At 38.2% G+C, this 17636-nt stretch overlaps 3 protein-coding genes across 7 annotated transcripts; 2 read left to right on the top strand and 1 right to left on the bottom strand.

Annotated features, from left to right (window-relative positions):
- Positions 1-8562: 8562 nt before the first annotated feature.
- fkbpl (FKBP prolyl isomerase like) lies at positions 8563-11107 on the top strand. The gene is made up of 4 exons (XM_079360116.1): positions 8563-8680; positions 9588-9758; positions 9877-10157; positions 10383-11107. Exons 2-4 carry the CDS (start codon positions 9590-9592, stop codon positions 11025-11027), a joined length of 1095 nt encoding a protein of 364 aa, XP_079216242.1. The 5' UTR covers positions 8563-8680; positions 9588-9589; the 3' UTR covers positions 11028-11107.
- Positions 11108-12141: 1034 nt separating this feature from the next.
- On the bottom strand, positions 12142-14622 carry ebp (EBP cholestenol delta-isomerase). Of its 2 annotated transcripts, none has more exons than XM_079358874.1 (5): positions 14540-14622; positions 13072-13384; positions 12942-12978; positions 12717-12847; positions 12142-12625 (listed from the first exon to the last, which is right to left on the bottom strand). In XM_079358874.1, the coding sequence occupies exons 2-5, from the start codon at positions 13379-13381 to the stop codon at positions 12405-12407; spliced, it is 699 nt and encodes a 232-aa protein (XP_079215000.1). In that variant the 5' UTR covers positions 13382-13384; positions 14540-14622; the 3' UTR covers positions 12142-12404. The 2 variants fall into 2 exon arrangements, with proteins under 2 accessions (XP_079215000.1, XP_079214999.1); XM_079358873.1 differs by lacking the exon at positions 14540-14622 and adding an exon at positions 13662-13789.
- Positions 13948-17389, top strand: vma22 (vacuolar ATPase assembly factor VMA22). Of its 4 annotated transcripts, none has more exons than XM_079358877.1 (6): positions 13948-14031; positions 15200-15271; positions 15564-15667; positions 15769-15881; positions 15962-16153; positions 16655-17389. In XM_079358877.1, exons 2-6 carry the CDS (start codon positions 15212-15214, stop codon positions 16792-16794), a joined length of 609 nt encoding a protein of 202 aa, XP_079215003.1. In that variant the 5' UTR covers positions 13948-14031; positions 15200-15211; the 3' UTR covers positions 16795-17389. The 4 variants fall into 4 exon arrangements, with proteins under 4 accessions (XP_079215003.1, XP_079215001.1, XP_079215004.1 ...); XM_079358875.1 differs by lacking the exon at positions 13948-14031 and adding an exon at positions 14483-14551; XM_079358878.1 differs by lacking the exon at positions 13948-14031 and adding an exon at positions 14565-14583.
- The last annotated feature ends 247 nt before the right edge of the window (positions 17390-17636 follow it).

Raw genomic sequence — 17636 nt, forward strand, 5'->3', positions numbered from 1 at the left:
TTATGAAATACTTCACTTATCTGTTAAAGTATTATTATTGCGCACATGTTATTGAACACATTTCAGATTGTGGATTGCACAGTTGAAAGAAATTAATAAGTAGCCGGGAACACAGTTTTACAGTTTTTAGGGTTCAAATACGTTCAAGGCCAGATGGAGTGCTTGAGGATCAGTGCGACGAGTTGTACAGTTTCATATCCACAGGCTGCAATGACCTCCTGTGGCGTTCTGTGGTGCATCATGGGGGATCAATGTCCATGATGCCACGTAACTTGACAGCATCCTCTTTTCTGACATCTTCGTCAGAAAGTCCAGCTCCACACCTCACTGGCCTTTCGGATCAGTTTGTTTAGTCTGTTGTCACCATTGTCATTAAAACTGTATGTCAGTTTGACACTTTACTTACAAGGCAGGAAGAGATGATAGAAAAAAATGTAGGACGTAGTCATTTATAAAGCATATGATATTAATTCAACACAAGGAACTTCACAAGGATTCGAAGCATCTCCAGAATAAGAACAATGAACAGGAACGTACAAGGAGGAGGAGAGTCGAGGAGTGACTGATTGCCGGGCATCTGACCAAATGGGAACCAGAGATGGTGAGATGTCAGAACTACTATAGATTTATACTTTACCTGCTCCCCTGAGATCTGCCACACATACACCAGCTCTGAGCAGAACAAAAGAGGGGGAGAAATATTAAAAAGTATGGACACAGAGTCAAAGGTCAAATAGTGCGAGAGAATTAGTTAAAGAGGCCTACAAAGATGGGTGAGAGAAAACATTAAGTTCTGTATCTGAGGGGGAAAAAACGCATCAGCTGGGTCTTATTTACATCAACCTTTTGTACTCTGAAAGAAGTAATGCACACGTCTATACATCTGCCCTCCGCATGTTTGACTGCAATGGGTGGGCTGCCCTTTGCTGCCTCAGCCCTCTCCTCACACTGCCCTATATGTGTTTCCAGGGTTAAACAGTGGTCAGATCACTGGGAATTTACACTCACTGAAACGTTATATACTTCAATGGGAGATTGCTGATGCTTAACTTCAGAATTGTATTCTAAAATAGCAAAATTTGACTTAACCCCATAAAAAAGAACGTGTTCAAGTTTATTTGGGAGTTGCATTTAATCAATTTTTTCTAACATCTAACTTTGTTGAGTTTAAGCTATGTAAACTACATTGATTGGACCTCTATGAAATGTAAGTGCACACATGCGTTCCACTTTCTGTGTGCTGCTTATGGCATCCAGGGTTCAATTGTGTCTATGTGTGTTTGTTTAATTTTTCTTGTTCTCCTCCTGATTTGTAGCTTAGGTTGCCTCTCTTGTGTACTTCACATCAAATTGCACTGGCTGATTTTTTCTTTTGCAGTCCCATTCAAGACACATTTTTCCTCAGGAACATTAGGGTAACATCTAAAACCAATTACAATTCCTTTCTGATTGAGGCTGCACCAGGCTGGTTGTTGAAAACCCTGCATGAAGCCTCAAGTGTAGCCAAGAGACACATGACTGCTTACAGACCTCAGAGCTGCTAACTGTTACTTTGACTGGAGGCTGGTCTGAATTAGTGCCGCTCATCTTCTCCATGGACCTCCGACCCTGATTCCAACCTAACGTTTGTATAAATCACATCATGTCAGGTAATTTTTCAATCATAACTTACATTTCTTTCACTGGTCAACTAAGCATATCTTTGTCTCTTGTTTTCTTGAAGAGTCAAGCCACTTTTTAAAAAGAGATGAAAGTGGGTGTGACTCCCTTGTGCTCCCAGGCCTAACAGTCAAGGTCTCTCCTAAACACAGCTGTAAAACCTTTATGGGTCTGTCAGCTAAACTTTAACATCCAACCCACTCATAGGCTGCATCGTCAGTGATGGACATGTTTCTACTTGTTGCTCATTTCATAACTGACAGTAGATGAGCTTTGAAGAGTTTTGGTATGCAATCTGTATGTTTTTATTTTAAAGTTAAAATGTAATTTTACACTACAGTCATTTAGGATTACAATGGATGATATATCATCAATACTTATTCAATTTCTAGTTTTTTTTTTTTTTTTTACAAAAATAGAAGGATGATTATTATGCTTAAAGTTAATCCTTACATTATAAAAGTACAGTACTTCTGCATAGTGATGCAGTTGCAGAGTTTACGTAATGTGATTTGTTTTCATTGTATACACGTGTTCTAAAAGCAACAAAAGAAATACATATATAAATAAATCTTGAAAAAAGAGAGCATTGTATCATAAGCAGGTGGCAGGTGTGCGTGCGTGCGTAAATGTTGCTGATTCACTGGTGGTGGAACACACCAGCTAAATGGTCTAACTGGCTTTATCAGCAAGTGCTCAGATGGTATCAAAACGTCACATTGGCCTGCCAGACTGTATGTGGGTAAGACTGTTCGAGGCGAAACGTATCCAGATGTGCTCTAGGATGCATGCGTGCAGAGGCCTAATGGCCCACAGTGGCTTTCTCAGATCACATAGCACACACAAAGTAACACATCAAAGCTCTGTCCAATAGAAAGTCCTCAGGCCCCCTCACAGGAAGACCCCATTACAGCCTGTGCAGCGATAAAAACGGTCCCCCCATCTGCCCCGTGGCTTCTGATAGCCATCTCCTCCCCTCAGTAGGTTCCTAGTCAGGCTGCGCAGGTCCGACTCTATAACTGGCCCCAAGAGAAACCACATAATGGGGTTAACTCTGTTTATGCTCCAGCTAAAACAAATGTACCTTTACTTAATTCCAGATTCTCCTTATTGCTGGTGGGCCCACACATATTAACATTTACAGCATTTTAAATGTGGACACAGTTTGTAAGCAACGTGTCCGTGAGAGCACATGTAATCATTTTTTCGAGTCAAAGCACAGAGCATAAAGTCTGCATTAGAAGTTACTCTTTGTAAGATACTGTGATATAAGTTATAAGTTATATAGTTTAACTCATGTAGTTTGACTTAACACCCACAGCACACACAAGGAATTACTGTAGCGATAAAACAGTGTACTGTTAGAAATCAGCAAGAGAGAAATGAGCCACAGGTTGGAATTGAACCTTGCTTGGAGGACTATAGCCTCTATACATGAGGCACACAAACCACTACACTACTGACCCACCATATAACTTCCTTTTGAAATGGGATGGCGTGTGCCCCCTTAGAAATCTGATTGACCGCCCCAAAAATCTTAAACTGTGTATTGGCTATTTGCCCTGTCAGATGTGGGACCTCTTTTAAAAACAACTACTTGGTCTTTTTTTTTTTTTTTTTTTTTTAAAGAAGGCTGCTTATAGTTTTACAGTTTTACAAATTGTTGCATATTTTCTTTTGTTTAAACTTTGAAATGTAAATAAAAACTAAACAAACTGGCAATGTGTCAGGACCAAAAAAAAAAGCTCATTATTCCTTAGAAAAGAATACCCCGTTGGTAGTATTGTTCAGTTCCTAAAATGACAATGAAAAATGAATGAAAAAATAAGTTAATAGGTATTGTGAATTTTACTTTGGCAGTGGGAAGGGTTGAAACATGTTTTTTCTCTCATTTGTTATAATATGTCAATCACAGAGTCTTAAAAGGCACCGGATGCACATTTCAATTAATCATGTGCGTAAAAGTTTTAATAAGATTTCAATGTTCATGTAAGACTGCACCTGCCACATAAAATGCAGTACTATGATGTCTTCTTGATACCCTGGGAGCTGAACTGGAAGTTGAAGTGATCTCATCATGACATTGTAATGTAGATGAATAGCCCTGACCTGGCAGACTCCATCACTGCTAATGGAAGAGAAAAGTCATAATTCACTGCTTGTGCAACTCTGCTGCAAATCAATCTGAACTAGAAAGCTTTGGGGTTTTTTATTGATCAGTCTAACTCATATGACATTGATAGATACAATATGCCATTTTTCCCGTTACAAATGGTAGTTTAGCCTCTTTGGATCTGTTTCTCTTGGCTGTTTCGTCTCTTTCCCCCTCCATCCTCAGGATCAACATTGATCCCCACTTGACCTGGAAACCTCTATAAATGTAGCTCCTTTCTCACCCAATAGAAAATCTATTCGTATATCTATGAACAGCATGATTTTTTTCGGTTTGGTTTAGGCACAGCTGGCTCACATTGTGTCCTTAGTTTTAATATACTGTCTGATGGAGGAGTCTAACATGTGATGATCCTGTAGGCTTCTGAGTTGTGCTAATCTATTAACCCTTAGTAGGGTAACCACTTGTAATAAATCATCTGCCATAATACTGACTTGAATTTTGTGAAGTCAGTCTATATCTATCTATCTGTCTGTCTGTCTGTCTGTCTGTCTGTCTGTCTGTCTGTCTGTCTGTCTGTCTGTCTGTCTGTCTGTCTGTCTGTCTGTCTGTCTGTCTGTCTGTCTGTCTGTCTGTCTGTCTGTCTGTCTGTCTATCTATCTATCTATCTATCTGTCTATCTATCTGTCTATCTATCTATCTGTCTATCTGGTTGCAGCTGTTCCCTGGATCTAACCCCTGGCAGATTGCGGCTCCTTTCTGGCGAACATGGAGCCCTCTGAGAGCTCTGGTATCTGTGCTTCTGAACTTACCCAGTGAGGTGTTTCACAAGAGGCCAGCTGGGAAGTCTGATGGAGCCAAGAGGAAGGTAAGAGGGTTGAAGGAGATGATCAGCAGGAGAAGCAGAGGAGAAAGAGATAATATTGATAACACATGGGGAGAGATTAATCGAGTCATGGTCCTGGTTTGTGTGTGAGAAACAGAACTGGGAGTTACAGACAGGAATCTCTAAGAGATGATGATTGTGATATAAACAGACACACATTTTGCCTCACATTGTTTGCATAAATTATAGAACTGTTTTTCTTGTTTAGCCAACCTTATAGGATTGCATGCATTAGATATAGGGGTGCCATTTAGAAAATGGATTACTTGGCATTATTTTCAGTTTCTTGAGTGCTTTACTGATGAAACAATACAGTTTTGCACTCAGTCATTAAAATAGGGGGAGTTGTAAAAAGGATTTCTCTTGCAGAGGAGAAAATAACTAATTAGATTATTTTGCCAGCAGTGGTGCAAACATTTGTTATAAATGTTCACTGTTGTCCATTCAAGATACACAAAAGAACAAGAATGAATTGTAGTATTTTAAGTTTCACAGAAAAACATTTAGAAGATCTTGAGTTTAGCATTATTTTGACCTACTGCAGTTACTTTTTCATTAGTAAATAACCAGCTAAATAGAAAAAGGATACACTTCTTTATAACAACCTTTAACTGATGTGCATATGTTTTCAAATGTTTATTGATTCATTTTTTAAAAAGTGTTTCATCTCTCCAAGTTCAGTATAGGGCTACCCCAGTAAGAACATATTTTCCCTCCTTTATCTATTTTTTTTTTTTTGTTTGACCTCACTCTAGTGAAGTGCATGTGAGTGTTTGGGAGCCACAATCCATAAATTCCTAAATAAAAAATTTATTAATTTATTCCAGTAACAGTTTTTTCTCAGTTGCTTTGGTACATTTCTCGAATCATTCTCCACGTTTGCAAAACGAAAGTAGCATTCTCAAACTAATTCGTACAAATAGCAAAACACCATGGATTACCTGCAAAAGCCAGTCTCTTGCTCAGAATCCTTAGTTCATCTTTCTGAAAAGTAAATATCTGTGTTAATGAACATGTCAGTGCCATCAGAAGGACCAGTCCTTGTGTCATTGTGTATGGGTAAGACAGTGAAACTGCTTAGTCATATTGTCAATATAAAAGTGTACTCTGGAGGGGTGTTCTGTTGTGAACTATTGCTAAAGCTCTGTTAACAATTATAGTAAATTCTAAGTTGCACCTTAGTGTTTATGGGAGATTGATTGAAACTGGACATATGGTGTTGTTTTCTACAACCATGGTGCAAATGGCCTCCTCCTGTTCAAGTGTGAAAAAAGGACCCACTGCCACCCCTCTAAAGTTGTCTTTACAGGGGTGTCTGTGTGGAAAAAAAAAAATAAGCCCATGATTGAGAACATGGTCGACAAGTCTTATCACATCAGGAACGCACAAACATGTATGTCCTCAGCCTCACTCCTCATCCTCTTCTTCTTCTCTCTGGCTGTTGACCCCGTCCAATTGCTTCTCCTTCCATAGTCAGACATTGTGAAACTGTGTTGTGCTCCATGTACAATGTTGATCAGTGGTTGATCTAATACTTAACATATCTCCCTTCGTACGAGAAAGTCAAGATTCGCCTGGGAGCAGTTTACCAATTCAGGACAGATTTAGAAACAAAGTCTAATTGAAATCTATAGAAATATGCTTTACATATTAAGACATGTTGTTTAACTATTTGCATGTAAAGACTTGTGCAATGAAGTAATGCCTATGTTGTGGGGATGAGACTCAACAGAGTACCATTATCAAACATTTTGATCAAAATGACAGAAGCAATTAATGATGTAGAAAACAAAGTTCAAAGAAATGAGAAACTGCTTTTTTGATGTGCACGAATTACACAATGATGTGAATATCGAACAATTTCAATTCTGATCTGAGAAATGTACCAAAGCGACTGAGAAAAGCTGTAAAATCAACATAGCTGCACTTTCTAAAGTGACCACTAGGTGTCATCATAATGCACAAAACACATCTTTCATTAATTATTCAAATATTGGTGAAGAGCTTTTTCATACAGCGTTTGTTGCATTTTATTTTTTTATAACAAGAATATTCCAGATGTTACTATGTAAAATACAGTTGCTGTGTTTTGGGTTTTTTTTTTTACTTCTGAGATCCTGAGCACTCCTTTTATTAGATATTTATTATATTTAATGCCCTCACCGAGGTTTTGAATACTATTCTCTGTTGCTGAAAAAACAACCAAACGAGTGTATTTTTTTTATTTCGCCACTTCTTCAAGTTTTCTACATATGTTTTTATTTTCAGTAATTGTCTTCTTCTTTGTTGAACTTTTCTTCTTCTCCTACTTCTTAATCAATGATTTAATGTTTTAATACATACTTTCTGCCCTCACATACTCAGTTATAAGTTTATAAAAAGTTTTCCCTTATTAGTAGACCAGAGAAGGTTTAATGTATCCCATGTAATGTTAGAAATAAGTACACCAAAAAAGCTTCAAATGGACAAACGAAGTTGTGGAAGAAAAATAACCAATCGCCAAAATATAGTCCATGCATTGGATTTTTTTTTTCTTCTGTTTTATATCATCATCATAATAGCATTCATTGTCATGACAATGGTGGATGCTCTCATAGATGCAGCAGGAGGTCTGCAAGTTTGTCTCCAACTTCAGCTGTGTTGCATTCACCACTCTGTTTAACACATCGCATGCTGCATGTTCACTTTGAAAGTTGTTGTTGTTAATAATCATTATTGTTTGACCTGAAAACTTTAAAAAGTTAGGAACATATTTAACTTTTGAGACAGTTGCCTATCTTTGTTCCCATACTAAGGTTAATTAATGGGCTCCCATCGTGTGTTTGTCAAAATGTACCTTCATATGAATTACAGACGTGGGGCCTTAGCTTTGTTTTTCTTTAGTATTGTGGGCTAAAGATAAGTTGTTGTCTTGGAAGTAGCTATAGTTTTACGCAGAAACCTGGGCTAAACTAAGGTTTACCATTGTGATGCACAGAATGTGACCAGACTTTCAAAAACTTAGTATCATGCTCTTTTGAAGGCCATTTCCCCATCTGCTTTAAAACAGCTCCCCCTGCTGGCTATTAAAAACAATTCTCCTGCATTAGCTTCATTTTTTAAATTACTTTTACAAAACGTTACTGCCAGATGTGATAAACCATTCCTTCTCCCAGTTTCTGTTGATGCTTTGTCTCTTTTCCTCCTGACGCATTTTCTTCTCCTTCTCCTTCCTCTTCCACAATACCTTCTCTTTCATCATTGCGATACCATTGTGGAAGTAAAGGATTGTGTAGTTTTATTCACAACTCATCTGTAAATCCATCCATCCATCCAATTAGTGCTACTCATTTATGTCATAAGAGGACCATCTCCCTGATCCCCAAATATAGCTGACTGTGTTCACACATCCAGCTCAACCCAAAAAACCTCAGGAGCTTTTTGTATGTGTTAACAAGGTTTCTTAAGTGACATCAGGGCTTTTGCAGTCTGCCTCAAGTAGAAACACCCTTCTTAACCAACTAATACCACTGACGATATTTAAACTTAATCTTTTCTCCTTTTTTTTTTAATTTCTGTATTATAGACTGTCTACTGTGACAAGTCAATCTTTGGAACAAATATCACTGAGAAATATTAAACAGTACAATCATAATAACTCAATCTGTGTTCATTTTTACTGAGGAGAAATATTCTCTTGCATGGGATGCAAATGTGTAAATCTCTCATATGATTCTGATTTTACTCTTAATATTGAAACTAAATTAAGTGTTTTGTTATTATTTGGGTCGGTAAAAGATTGTTAGTTCGACCATATGAAAGAAAGTATGAAATTAATAAATTAAAAAATAATAATTAAAAAGTCTTATTAGTGCGCTACACACTCCGGTACAGTAGATGGCGGTATGCAAGTCACGGTTGCGACCCGACATGAGATAAAACCTGAAGAAGATAAACAAGGTATGCTTCGCTTGTGCTCATTCTGAGTTAACATATCAGCGACCAAGTGGAGGCTCCTTCTTAATGTCACACTTTTGTAAAAGGTAAGTTATATGCATGAAAATAACGTTCGTCTACTGTATGACGTGTAGCTCATATTAAGAAGCTTTTATGGTAAAATGCAGGTCTGTTGTCAACTTTAGGTTAACGTTATGTGAAATATAAGCGAGGCTAAGTTCAAACGATCTGCTACTGTATGTGCATTTCTTTGTCTTAATAATAAATACATTTTAAACATGAGGCTGAGTGTTTGCATAGAAATGACATAACTGCATGACTTGTATTCACTCATAGCTAGCAAATCTCATGACACCTTAAACATCTGAATGTTTGTCTCTTCTCGTCCAGCTTTTCATGTGTTATTTATGCTAACATTACCTGCTGAAAGATAGACACTTTGAATGTTGTCGACCGTGTTTACATGCTACATACTGATACTTTTTCGCATGTAGGCTTTCCTGTCGTGAGAAATTATTGTACTTAGAAAGACAAAAATGAATGTTAAGCAAAATATGAAGCACTCAAAGAATGCAGATTGTAAGGACTTTTGTTATTCTCCAAGTTGTTGTTTTTTTGGGGTTTTTTTTGACTCTTCACCGAAACCTACTAGCCCACACATGTTGCTAAAATGATGTAAGAGAATATAAATAGTCATGGACTTTGTTGATTTTGTTGCAGCGTGAATGCTGATTTAAATAGTGTTTATGTTGGACAAATACAGTTGTTATTCAGGTTTCATTTTAAAAGTGTTACTTCTTTTTGAAGTACTAAACTGATCATGTCTGCAGGTCACAGTTTCACTTTTCTTTTTTCTGTTTTTTACCATGACTTCGTTGTTAAGGCACAATGTTAATGAATACTTCCACAATACACATATATTGTGTATTATATTGTGGTGTGTGTGGAGAGGGTATGATCTTCTCTTTAAGTCTGAATAACTTTTGGACTTAGGTATGGAGCCTGGTTACCCTTCAGAGATACCACATGGCAGGGATCGTAATGAACATGATGAGGATGTCACCTCCTGGGTGTCAGTGTGTCCCAGAGGCCTCTGGAGAGTCCAACAAAAGCGAAATGGCAGGAGGAGTCAAGAGATCGTTTCTCCTTCTAAAGATCATGCAAGTATGAACATTTTCTGTTACCCACACTCCTTATAAATGGTTCTAAGTTCATGTTTTGTAACAGAGCTGCATTAAATATATTTTAGTCTCGTTGAGAAGAATGCTCTTTTTTTTTCAAGCATCCAGTTACCTTCCACGGTTGGGTTCACTCTGTCAAGCCCGAGTACGGCTTAAAGCTGACATGGATGAAGCAAACAGTGAAGTGTCAGAAAATGGGGGAAAGAAACCTGACCAGTCGCTCACAGAAGCTACGGATGCAGAAGCCACAGCCTTGCCAAGGTCTCAGGACTCGGTGTTGCAGGTCCCACTGGGTGACTGGATAACGCTGAGGCTTGGAGAGGGTCAGTGTGACATCACAGAAACATGTGTGGCGGGAATGAGAGCGGGAGAGAAATGTGAGGTAGGAGGACTTGGCCGATTTGTGTATCAACTTTTGATGACAGTAATGTTTGTTTCAGTTCAGTCTCAAAGTTGAGATAAAAATATTTAATGGAGCAAAATGTAAGCTATCTACTGAATTAAATCATAAAATGAACTTACCATATCATCAGACATGAAGAGAACATGTTGTGTTGAACGACAAGAGAAAAAAGAACCAACCTTATCAGTCTGCTTTATTTTCCAGATACTGATATCTCCAGTGGAAAATGGACCAGATGATGAAAACACATCTATATATGCTACAGTTGAACTCGGAGCTTTCACACATGGCAAGGAATCCTGGGAGATGTCTCCTGGTGATAAGTGGGAGTGGGTGAAGTCACACAAAGAGAGGGGTGGAGTGAGATTCAGGCTTGGGGATGTGTGGGGTGCAGCAGATAGCTACAGTCGGGCCCTCAAGCTTCTCATCACTCTCTATGGACACATTCGAGAAGCAGAGAAAAAAGGACAACAGCAAGATGCAGAGGAGCACACGGACTCTGTGGATAAATCACAGTGCGTTCCCTCAGAGAACGAGTTCAAAACCACCAAAGCAGAGCTACATTCAAACCTGTCCCTGTGCCAGCTCAAATTGAATCAACCAGAATGTGCTAAGGCCAGTGCAGCCAAAGCCACTCAGCTGGAACCAGGTGGTGCTAAATCCTGGTACCGACTGGGCCAAGCCTGCCAGATGGTGAACGAGCTGGAGGAGGCCAAGCAGGCATTTAGGAAACTGCTGGAGCTCCAGCCAGAATCTTCTGCTGCTTTGAAGGCACTAAAAAACATAGCAAATAAAGAGAAGGAGACAAACACACAGTTGGGACTCAGACTCAGCAAAATGTTCAGCTAAGAATTGAATACTATCAATGTTGTGCAATGCTTTCATCTGAAAGTGCTTCTATTGTCACCATAAAGCTGTAAATATGTGAACTTGATGCTTTGTGTGAGTTATTGAAATGTAACTTAGAAATAAAATAATCATGTCCAAACTTTTTGGGTTTGGTAAGTAATCAACTCATAGAAGTTGTTAAATTAAGTGCATAAAACAAAAGCTTGGTCAAAAACAATTAGTGATGAAGTTCAGTTGGTTGGCCACAAGGTGTCAGCATTTAGCAGGTAATGGCAAACTTGTAGTTTCACTCGAATGCTCCTGCTGCCTTACAGCCGTCTTGCGAGAAAATGCCCAAACCTGCTATCAGGGACCTTTAGAGCTTCAGTTCTCTGTTTTTGTATTCTGACCGCAATGTACGAACTCAAAAGTTAACTATCAGGGATTTAGCCAGCCGAGTTCAACCCCTTGAGTCCTTCTTTTGGATCGGTGTTTTCTTTAGCCTTTATTGAATACAGCCCATCAATATCTGCATATTAGCAACACTTAGCAGAAACCTTAACTGATTCTAGCCTGCATTAATTACTTGAAGTTGAAAGTCTTATAGTTGGCTTTTATAAGAATATTTTAAATGTGTAGGCCTATTTCAAATAAGAGTTCTGTGTGAAAGAAGTTGAATTTGATATCAGATGAGACGGGCTTGTTTACAGCACTAAAAGTTTGTCAGGGCACTACACAAATCTAGATCCGAGCTTTTTTAATTTAATTGTTCATTATATAATTCTGATTCTGCCGCATACAAAAAACAAACAGTGCATGTTTATTGTTGAGGAAATAATAGCAGTTATAAGAGCTTTATGATTTTTCAAAATATGCGAAGAATAATGTATTTTTTATTGTATGGGTCTGTAGAGAATGTATTTTAAAAATTTTTTTTAAATAAAGACCAATAAAAAACTTCCCTACAGGGAGTAGAACCCTAGCCGTGTGAGTTATAATCTTAGAAGGACACACGTTATCCAGCAAATATGAAGCACTCAGTGAATGCAGAGTAAAATGAGTAGTGCTGTTCTGATTTTGCTTGTTTATTCATGGAAAACAAAAACATAGTATTAAGAAACAACCTCTTGTCATCTGAGGCTCCCCAAGGACTGAACAAATTTGTGGTTTTTATTGTCATATGCACAGAGAAAAATGCTGCACCATGAAATGGATCTTTGTTTGCTGGCAGTGGGTATTCAAATGCAAACGCACAAAATGAAACAAACAAAACAAGTGAAAGATTGGGAAATGGGCAACTCCAAACCACCAAATGTCTTTTACTGCTGTATCTTGTTCTACAACAACACAGAGTTTATGTTGTCACTTATTTTGCGTAAAGCCCCAATTCATTCCGTTTCAGTTCCTTTTCGATTTCTGTGATTTTGTGATGTCGGTGTGGCTCTGGGCTGCTGACAGTTGTCTCCAAGCATCCACAATGAGCACAAACGGTATGAAGATCCACAGGATATTCATGAACACAAAGTAGAACCAGAAATAGATAGGGTGTCCCAACTCGCTGTGAGCATAACCATCTCTGTGCTCTGTATAAAAGTAAAGCACGGCTCCATACAGCTGACCTGGAATCAGATTATTGAGTTAGTACCATGATGTAAACATGGTGAGCAACCACTACATTCCATTCTGAGATCAACGTGAAGCTCCTCTTACCCAGTGAAATGATGAGTTGCAGAACAAATCTGTAGGGCTTGTTGTTTAAGAAGGCAAACACAGCCCAAAAGCTGAAAGGGCCCCATAACCATGCAGTCACCGTCTCCATACACACAGTGAAATTATCCGCTCTAGATAAAAAATACATGTAAAAGATACAATAAGTCAAATTGATTCTTTATTATGCTGAAATTCCTCATAGTTCTGTTAAAAATGGTTATTTACATTACATATCGACTGTCTCCTTTGGAGTACTCTTTCCCTGTGAGAGAAAAGTAGACAAAAACATAACTATTAAAAAGAAGCTTCCAATTACACAGTTTAAAACGTCTTTTTTTCTTTTTCGTGTACTCACACAGCTGTGACAGGAAGCTCTGGTCTCCTGGAATAGCAGCATAATAAAGAGAGAACCAGCCTTCAATAACCCCATGGATGAAACCACAAACTGCAAACCAGCATACAGCCAGACGCCTTGGGGTACTAAGCCTGCCAGTGGCTCCCTTCTGCCCAGTAATAAGCCAGGTCACAAGCAGAAACACCCCAGAAACTGAAAACAGGAACACCAGGATCTCTGACATAGATCGGTCATTGGCTACATAGGTGGGGATCAAAAGGTCCCGGGGCCAGTAGGGATGAGGAACTCCAGTTGCTATTGTGGCATCCATCACCTGTTTATAAAAAGGTTAATTGTCAACACAATTTATAAACATCTACATTTGGATTTCAATAAATTAATTAAACTAGCCTATTTGATATTAAATACACCAGGTCAGTTTAATGAATAAAAGTGTACTTTCCACGTTGAATTCTTGGGCTGTAGCCTACTCACAATGTGTCAACAAAAAACATTTTTTATTTAGCCTACAACATAAGTAAAAGTCAGTTTTAACGCATGAATGTAAAAGAAAAAAAAAGAAACCGAAAATTGCGTGTCTTTGTTCTTACCATTAATGCTTCACAAATGCTGTACAGCTGCTTTTAACCTCATGTACACAAATAATATATAACAGAGGAAACAATCCAAGGCTGTTTAACTATGTACAATATGGTACAATATCAACGCAGACAGACTCAAATACGGAACTCAGTAATGTAGTAGGCGGTTACTAGTGGCACAACGACCAATCAGACAACAGTATGCATAGAGCACACTGCACTCCCGATAGACCGGCTCGTTAATTGGCCCTTCACCTCGGATCATGAAGTCTGTCGTTAATAACCACCAATTGAAACCATTGAAACATGTGTCTCAGTCTAAAGTGCAGCCCTCTTTCATGAGACACAGATATGGAGTATTTTCAGCTGGTTGAAGCTGGTGAGTTTCTGACTCATATATTTGGACTCTGACGTTGAGGAACTGCTGTACAGTATTATCAAGTGAAGCACAAGTCAGTATTTGGAGAACCCTAAATTAGTAAGCAACACAACCAAAAGACCCGTGGGTTAATGCAACAATGGGATAAACTGAGATGCGTTCATTTGTTACAGAAATGTTTTCTAAGAAAGCACAACAGACGTAATTATCAACCTCTCTGAAGAAAAACAGACCCCCTAGCCGTGTCAGGGCGTTATCCCTGCCGTGACCCGGATTCGAACCGGGGTTGCTGCGGCCACAACGCAGAGTACTAACCACTATACGATCACGGCGAGCTACTGGAAGTCGTGCATTGTAGCAATAGTCGTCACATTATGAAGAATCCCCGAAAAAGTCAATCACCGTTGTGGTCTAATCCTTGGTCTGGTTTTTCTATTTTTTTTTTCTCCTTTTTTTTTTTTGTAAAATGACAGAAGTATTTCAACCAAGTTCCCTGGAGATAATTTACCTTCGAGGGCTAGTTCGTGGAAAAGCTGTTAATGTCTTCTTTAGGTTAGATAGCATGTGTTGCATTTGGTAGCTCTAAATAGACTGGACTTTCTTTTAAGTAGCGAGAAATCAATTAGTGATATATAAAAGATGATAATATAATTTCATGTTGTACTGTGCGTGTCCCATATGGTCTAGCGGTTAGGATTCCTGGTTTTCACCCAGGCGGCCCGGGTTCGACTCCCGGTATGGGAACAATTGTTTTGTCTGGGTCTTCATTATATCGCCACAGACACAATCCATAAAAATAAATAATTCATTTAATTTTTGCGCATGCAGAAAATGTTCACATTTATTAAAGGATATAGTACTGCCAAGTGCTTTTAGAGGGCAATGGTACTGCCTACTCGATTTCTGTGATTCGTGAAAAAGCACCCATGGACGTATAACAATAATCACGTGATATCATGGGTCACATGACCGCAACACGGAAGCAGCCGTTCTTTGTCGGATTGACGCAGGCTACTTAAACCAAACTGTGTCTGTTATAATATTTACGGAGAATTAGTTGTATTATCGAAAACCACATATACTGTTGATGTAACTTATTCAACTATAAAGTTAAATCATCATGGTCCTGTCAGAATTTGAAGAATTATCTCTTTCTCTGGATGAAAAGCTTCTTCGTTTCATGGACCAGCTGGAGTTACTGGAGGAGAAACGAGCAACCCTGAACTCTCTCATCGAGCAGGTAGTGTGTCTCCTATCTTAGGAGTTCCTATCGTGTGTTTAGCAGATAAATTACTTTCTGCTTGGTTTCTGCTAAACTGTGATGATCAATATTTAACTATTAATTAAAATGAGTAAATGTGACGTTTAACCCTTAAGTACTCTTTTTAAGGGCTAATTGAATTAAGGGTTTTCCCAACAGGATGTCACCCTATTAACACCCAAAAGCAATTCTGCTAAAATGAATGTGCATGTATGCACATTGATTCTTTTTTTATATACTTAATATTTATGAGTATTCTTCTTCCCAACAGGGATGGTTTTCCATCTCCAAGGCTCGATACTCCATGGGAAACAAACAAGTCTCTGCCCTTCAGTTTGCAAGTGAAATAGAGCCCCTAGTCTGTGTCCATGCAAGGTGAGGGAACTAGGCTTTTGACATTTCTAGGAAAAATTATTGTCCATTCAAATTTTAACAACTGAATTTAACATGATATCATGTGTATGTATGTGCAACAGAACACGGGACAATGGTGAAGTGGATTTCTGTACAGAAAAGGTTCAGCAAATGTGTCTTAATGAGCCTGAAAAAGATGAAATGTCGATAGAGGATATTGGACCTCATGAAGAAGGTGAGTCTACTGCAGTCGAGATATAAATGGATTGTACATCAATCGATACGTTTTGCTTTTTTAACAATGTGGTTTCATAGGTGTCAGGAGAAGAGTTAAGCCAAAAAAAGATACTAAGGGCAAAGTGGAATGTGAAGAAACAAGTAACAAGAAATCACCGGAGATAACTTCAGTCAGCAGAAGTGATCGAAGTCCTCAGCCAGATCCACTGAGATGGTTCGGGATTCTAGTGCCACAGTCTCTAAAACAAGCACAGTCATCATTCAAGCAAGGTATATAGTTACATTTCCAAAGGAGTCTATGCACTGTTTTCATTTAAAGCAACTGAATAAGCAACATTCAACATACATTATTTAAGAATATAACCAAGAATAGGACATAATTTGATTTTCTTTGGTGTTAGGTGCAGTGCCAAAACAACTGTCAAGATTCCTTTACTGTTAATATTGCATTTATTTATTTTTCCTGATATGAAGGGTGAATAAATACAGTAGTTTATTGCCCTGCTGCTAAAAATTTTGTCATTTAAGACGGGGTCCAAATTGGAGAACATTGGGACATATAAACCATTAGACTCAATGCACATCACAAGCAATTGAGACAAGTACTTGTACAAAAACTCATATATGATACGAAGCTGCTTCAAAAGTAATTTTAGTTGATCAGTGACAATGCACGTGTGCAAGGGGTAAACATCTGTCAGTTGTTGAAGTGCTACTGGTAAATCATCATCCTCATCCTTTACCCTCTCATTTTGTCCTGTCATTTTACAGTGATAGAGCTATCAGCTGAGATCGCTACCCTTCAGACTGCAGTGTTGAACACCAGGCAGGAGCTGAAGCACAGCAGGAAAGAGAAAATCATACTTCAACAAAGAACCTCAACTGCCCAATCAGACAAGAATGAAGACTGAAGACTTTGGAATCAGAGCAGGAGATGGTCTGAGAGTATGAGCAGAAATACAGTACGTGTTGGTAGAAAATGTATTTGATTTGATCGACTTCTAATAAATGAGATTCAGATGTGGAATTCAGTTACTCCTGTTGAGAAATTAAAGTACGGTAATTAATTCAGTTACAATTTCTTTTTATATATATGTTTGCCCATGTGGAGGCTGTTGATTTTGGCAGGGTTTGCTTCACAGCAGTGATGCAGCAGGTCCAATTTATAAGGGACGATTACAGATTTAGCAGTCTGAACTCCTGTTTGAAATGGTGTTTTAGATTGCTTTCTCTCTTAATGAACTCAGGCTCAATGGACTATAATGCATAAACAATAATTTATGAATACAAAACAAGTTAAAATCACCATGTGGTAATTTTGGGGAATATATGGTTTATATATTTTAGTTCATGACTGTATACTTTAAAAACAAAAGATAATGTAGTGTATGAACAGTATTTTATTATAAAGCTAGGTTGTCCTACTGCAGCTCCTTTTGATTAATTTACAACTACTGCCAATCCTCTGTAACCCTTGAACATAAATAAAGCATACATTATGACAGATTCATGTTTTCTTTGTTTAAAGTAGAAATGCTACTTTTTCCCCCTGTTACTCTTACTTTAGCTGTTGATAAATTTGACCACCTTATACAAATAGGAAGTTATTCTATAACTCAAAACTTTTTTGATCTTCATAAAGGTGGCCTAAGAGAGGGTCACCAAATGTTATTCCTGAGGCTATCCTATTTTCTTTCACGAAAGCAATCTAACATGATGAAACAAATTCATGAACAAATAAATAATCATGGGG

Source organism: Symphodus melops, assembly GCF_947650265.1.
Source record: "Symphodus melops genome assembly, chromosome: 13".
Taxonomy (NCBI): domain Eukaryota; kingdom Metazoa; phylum Chordata; class Actinopteri; order Labriformes; family Labridae; genus Symphodus; species Symphodus melops.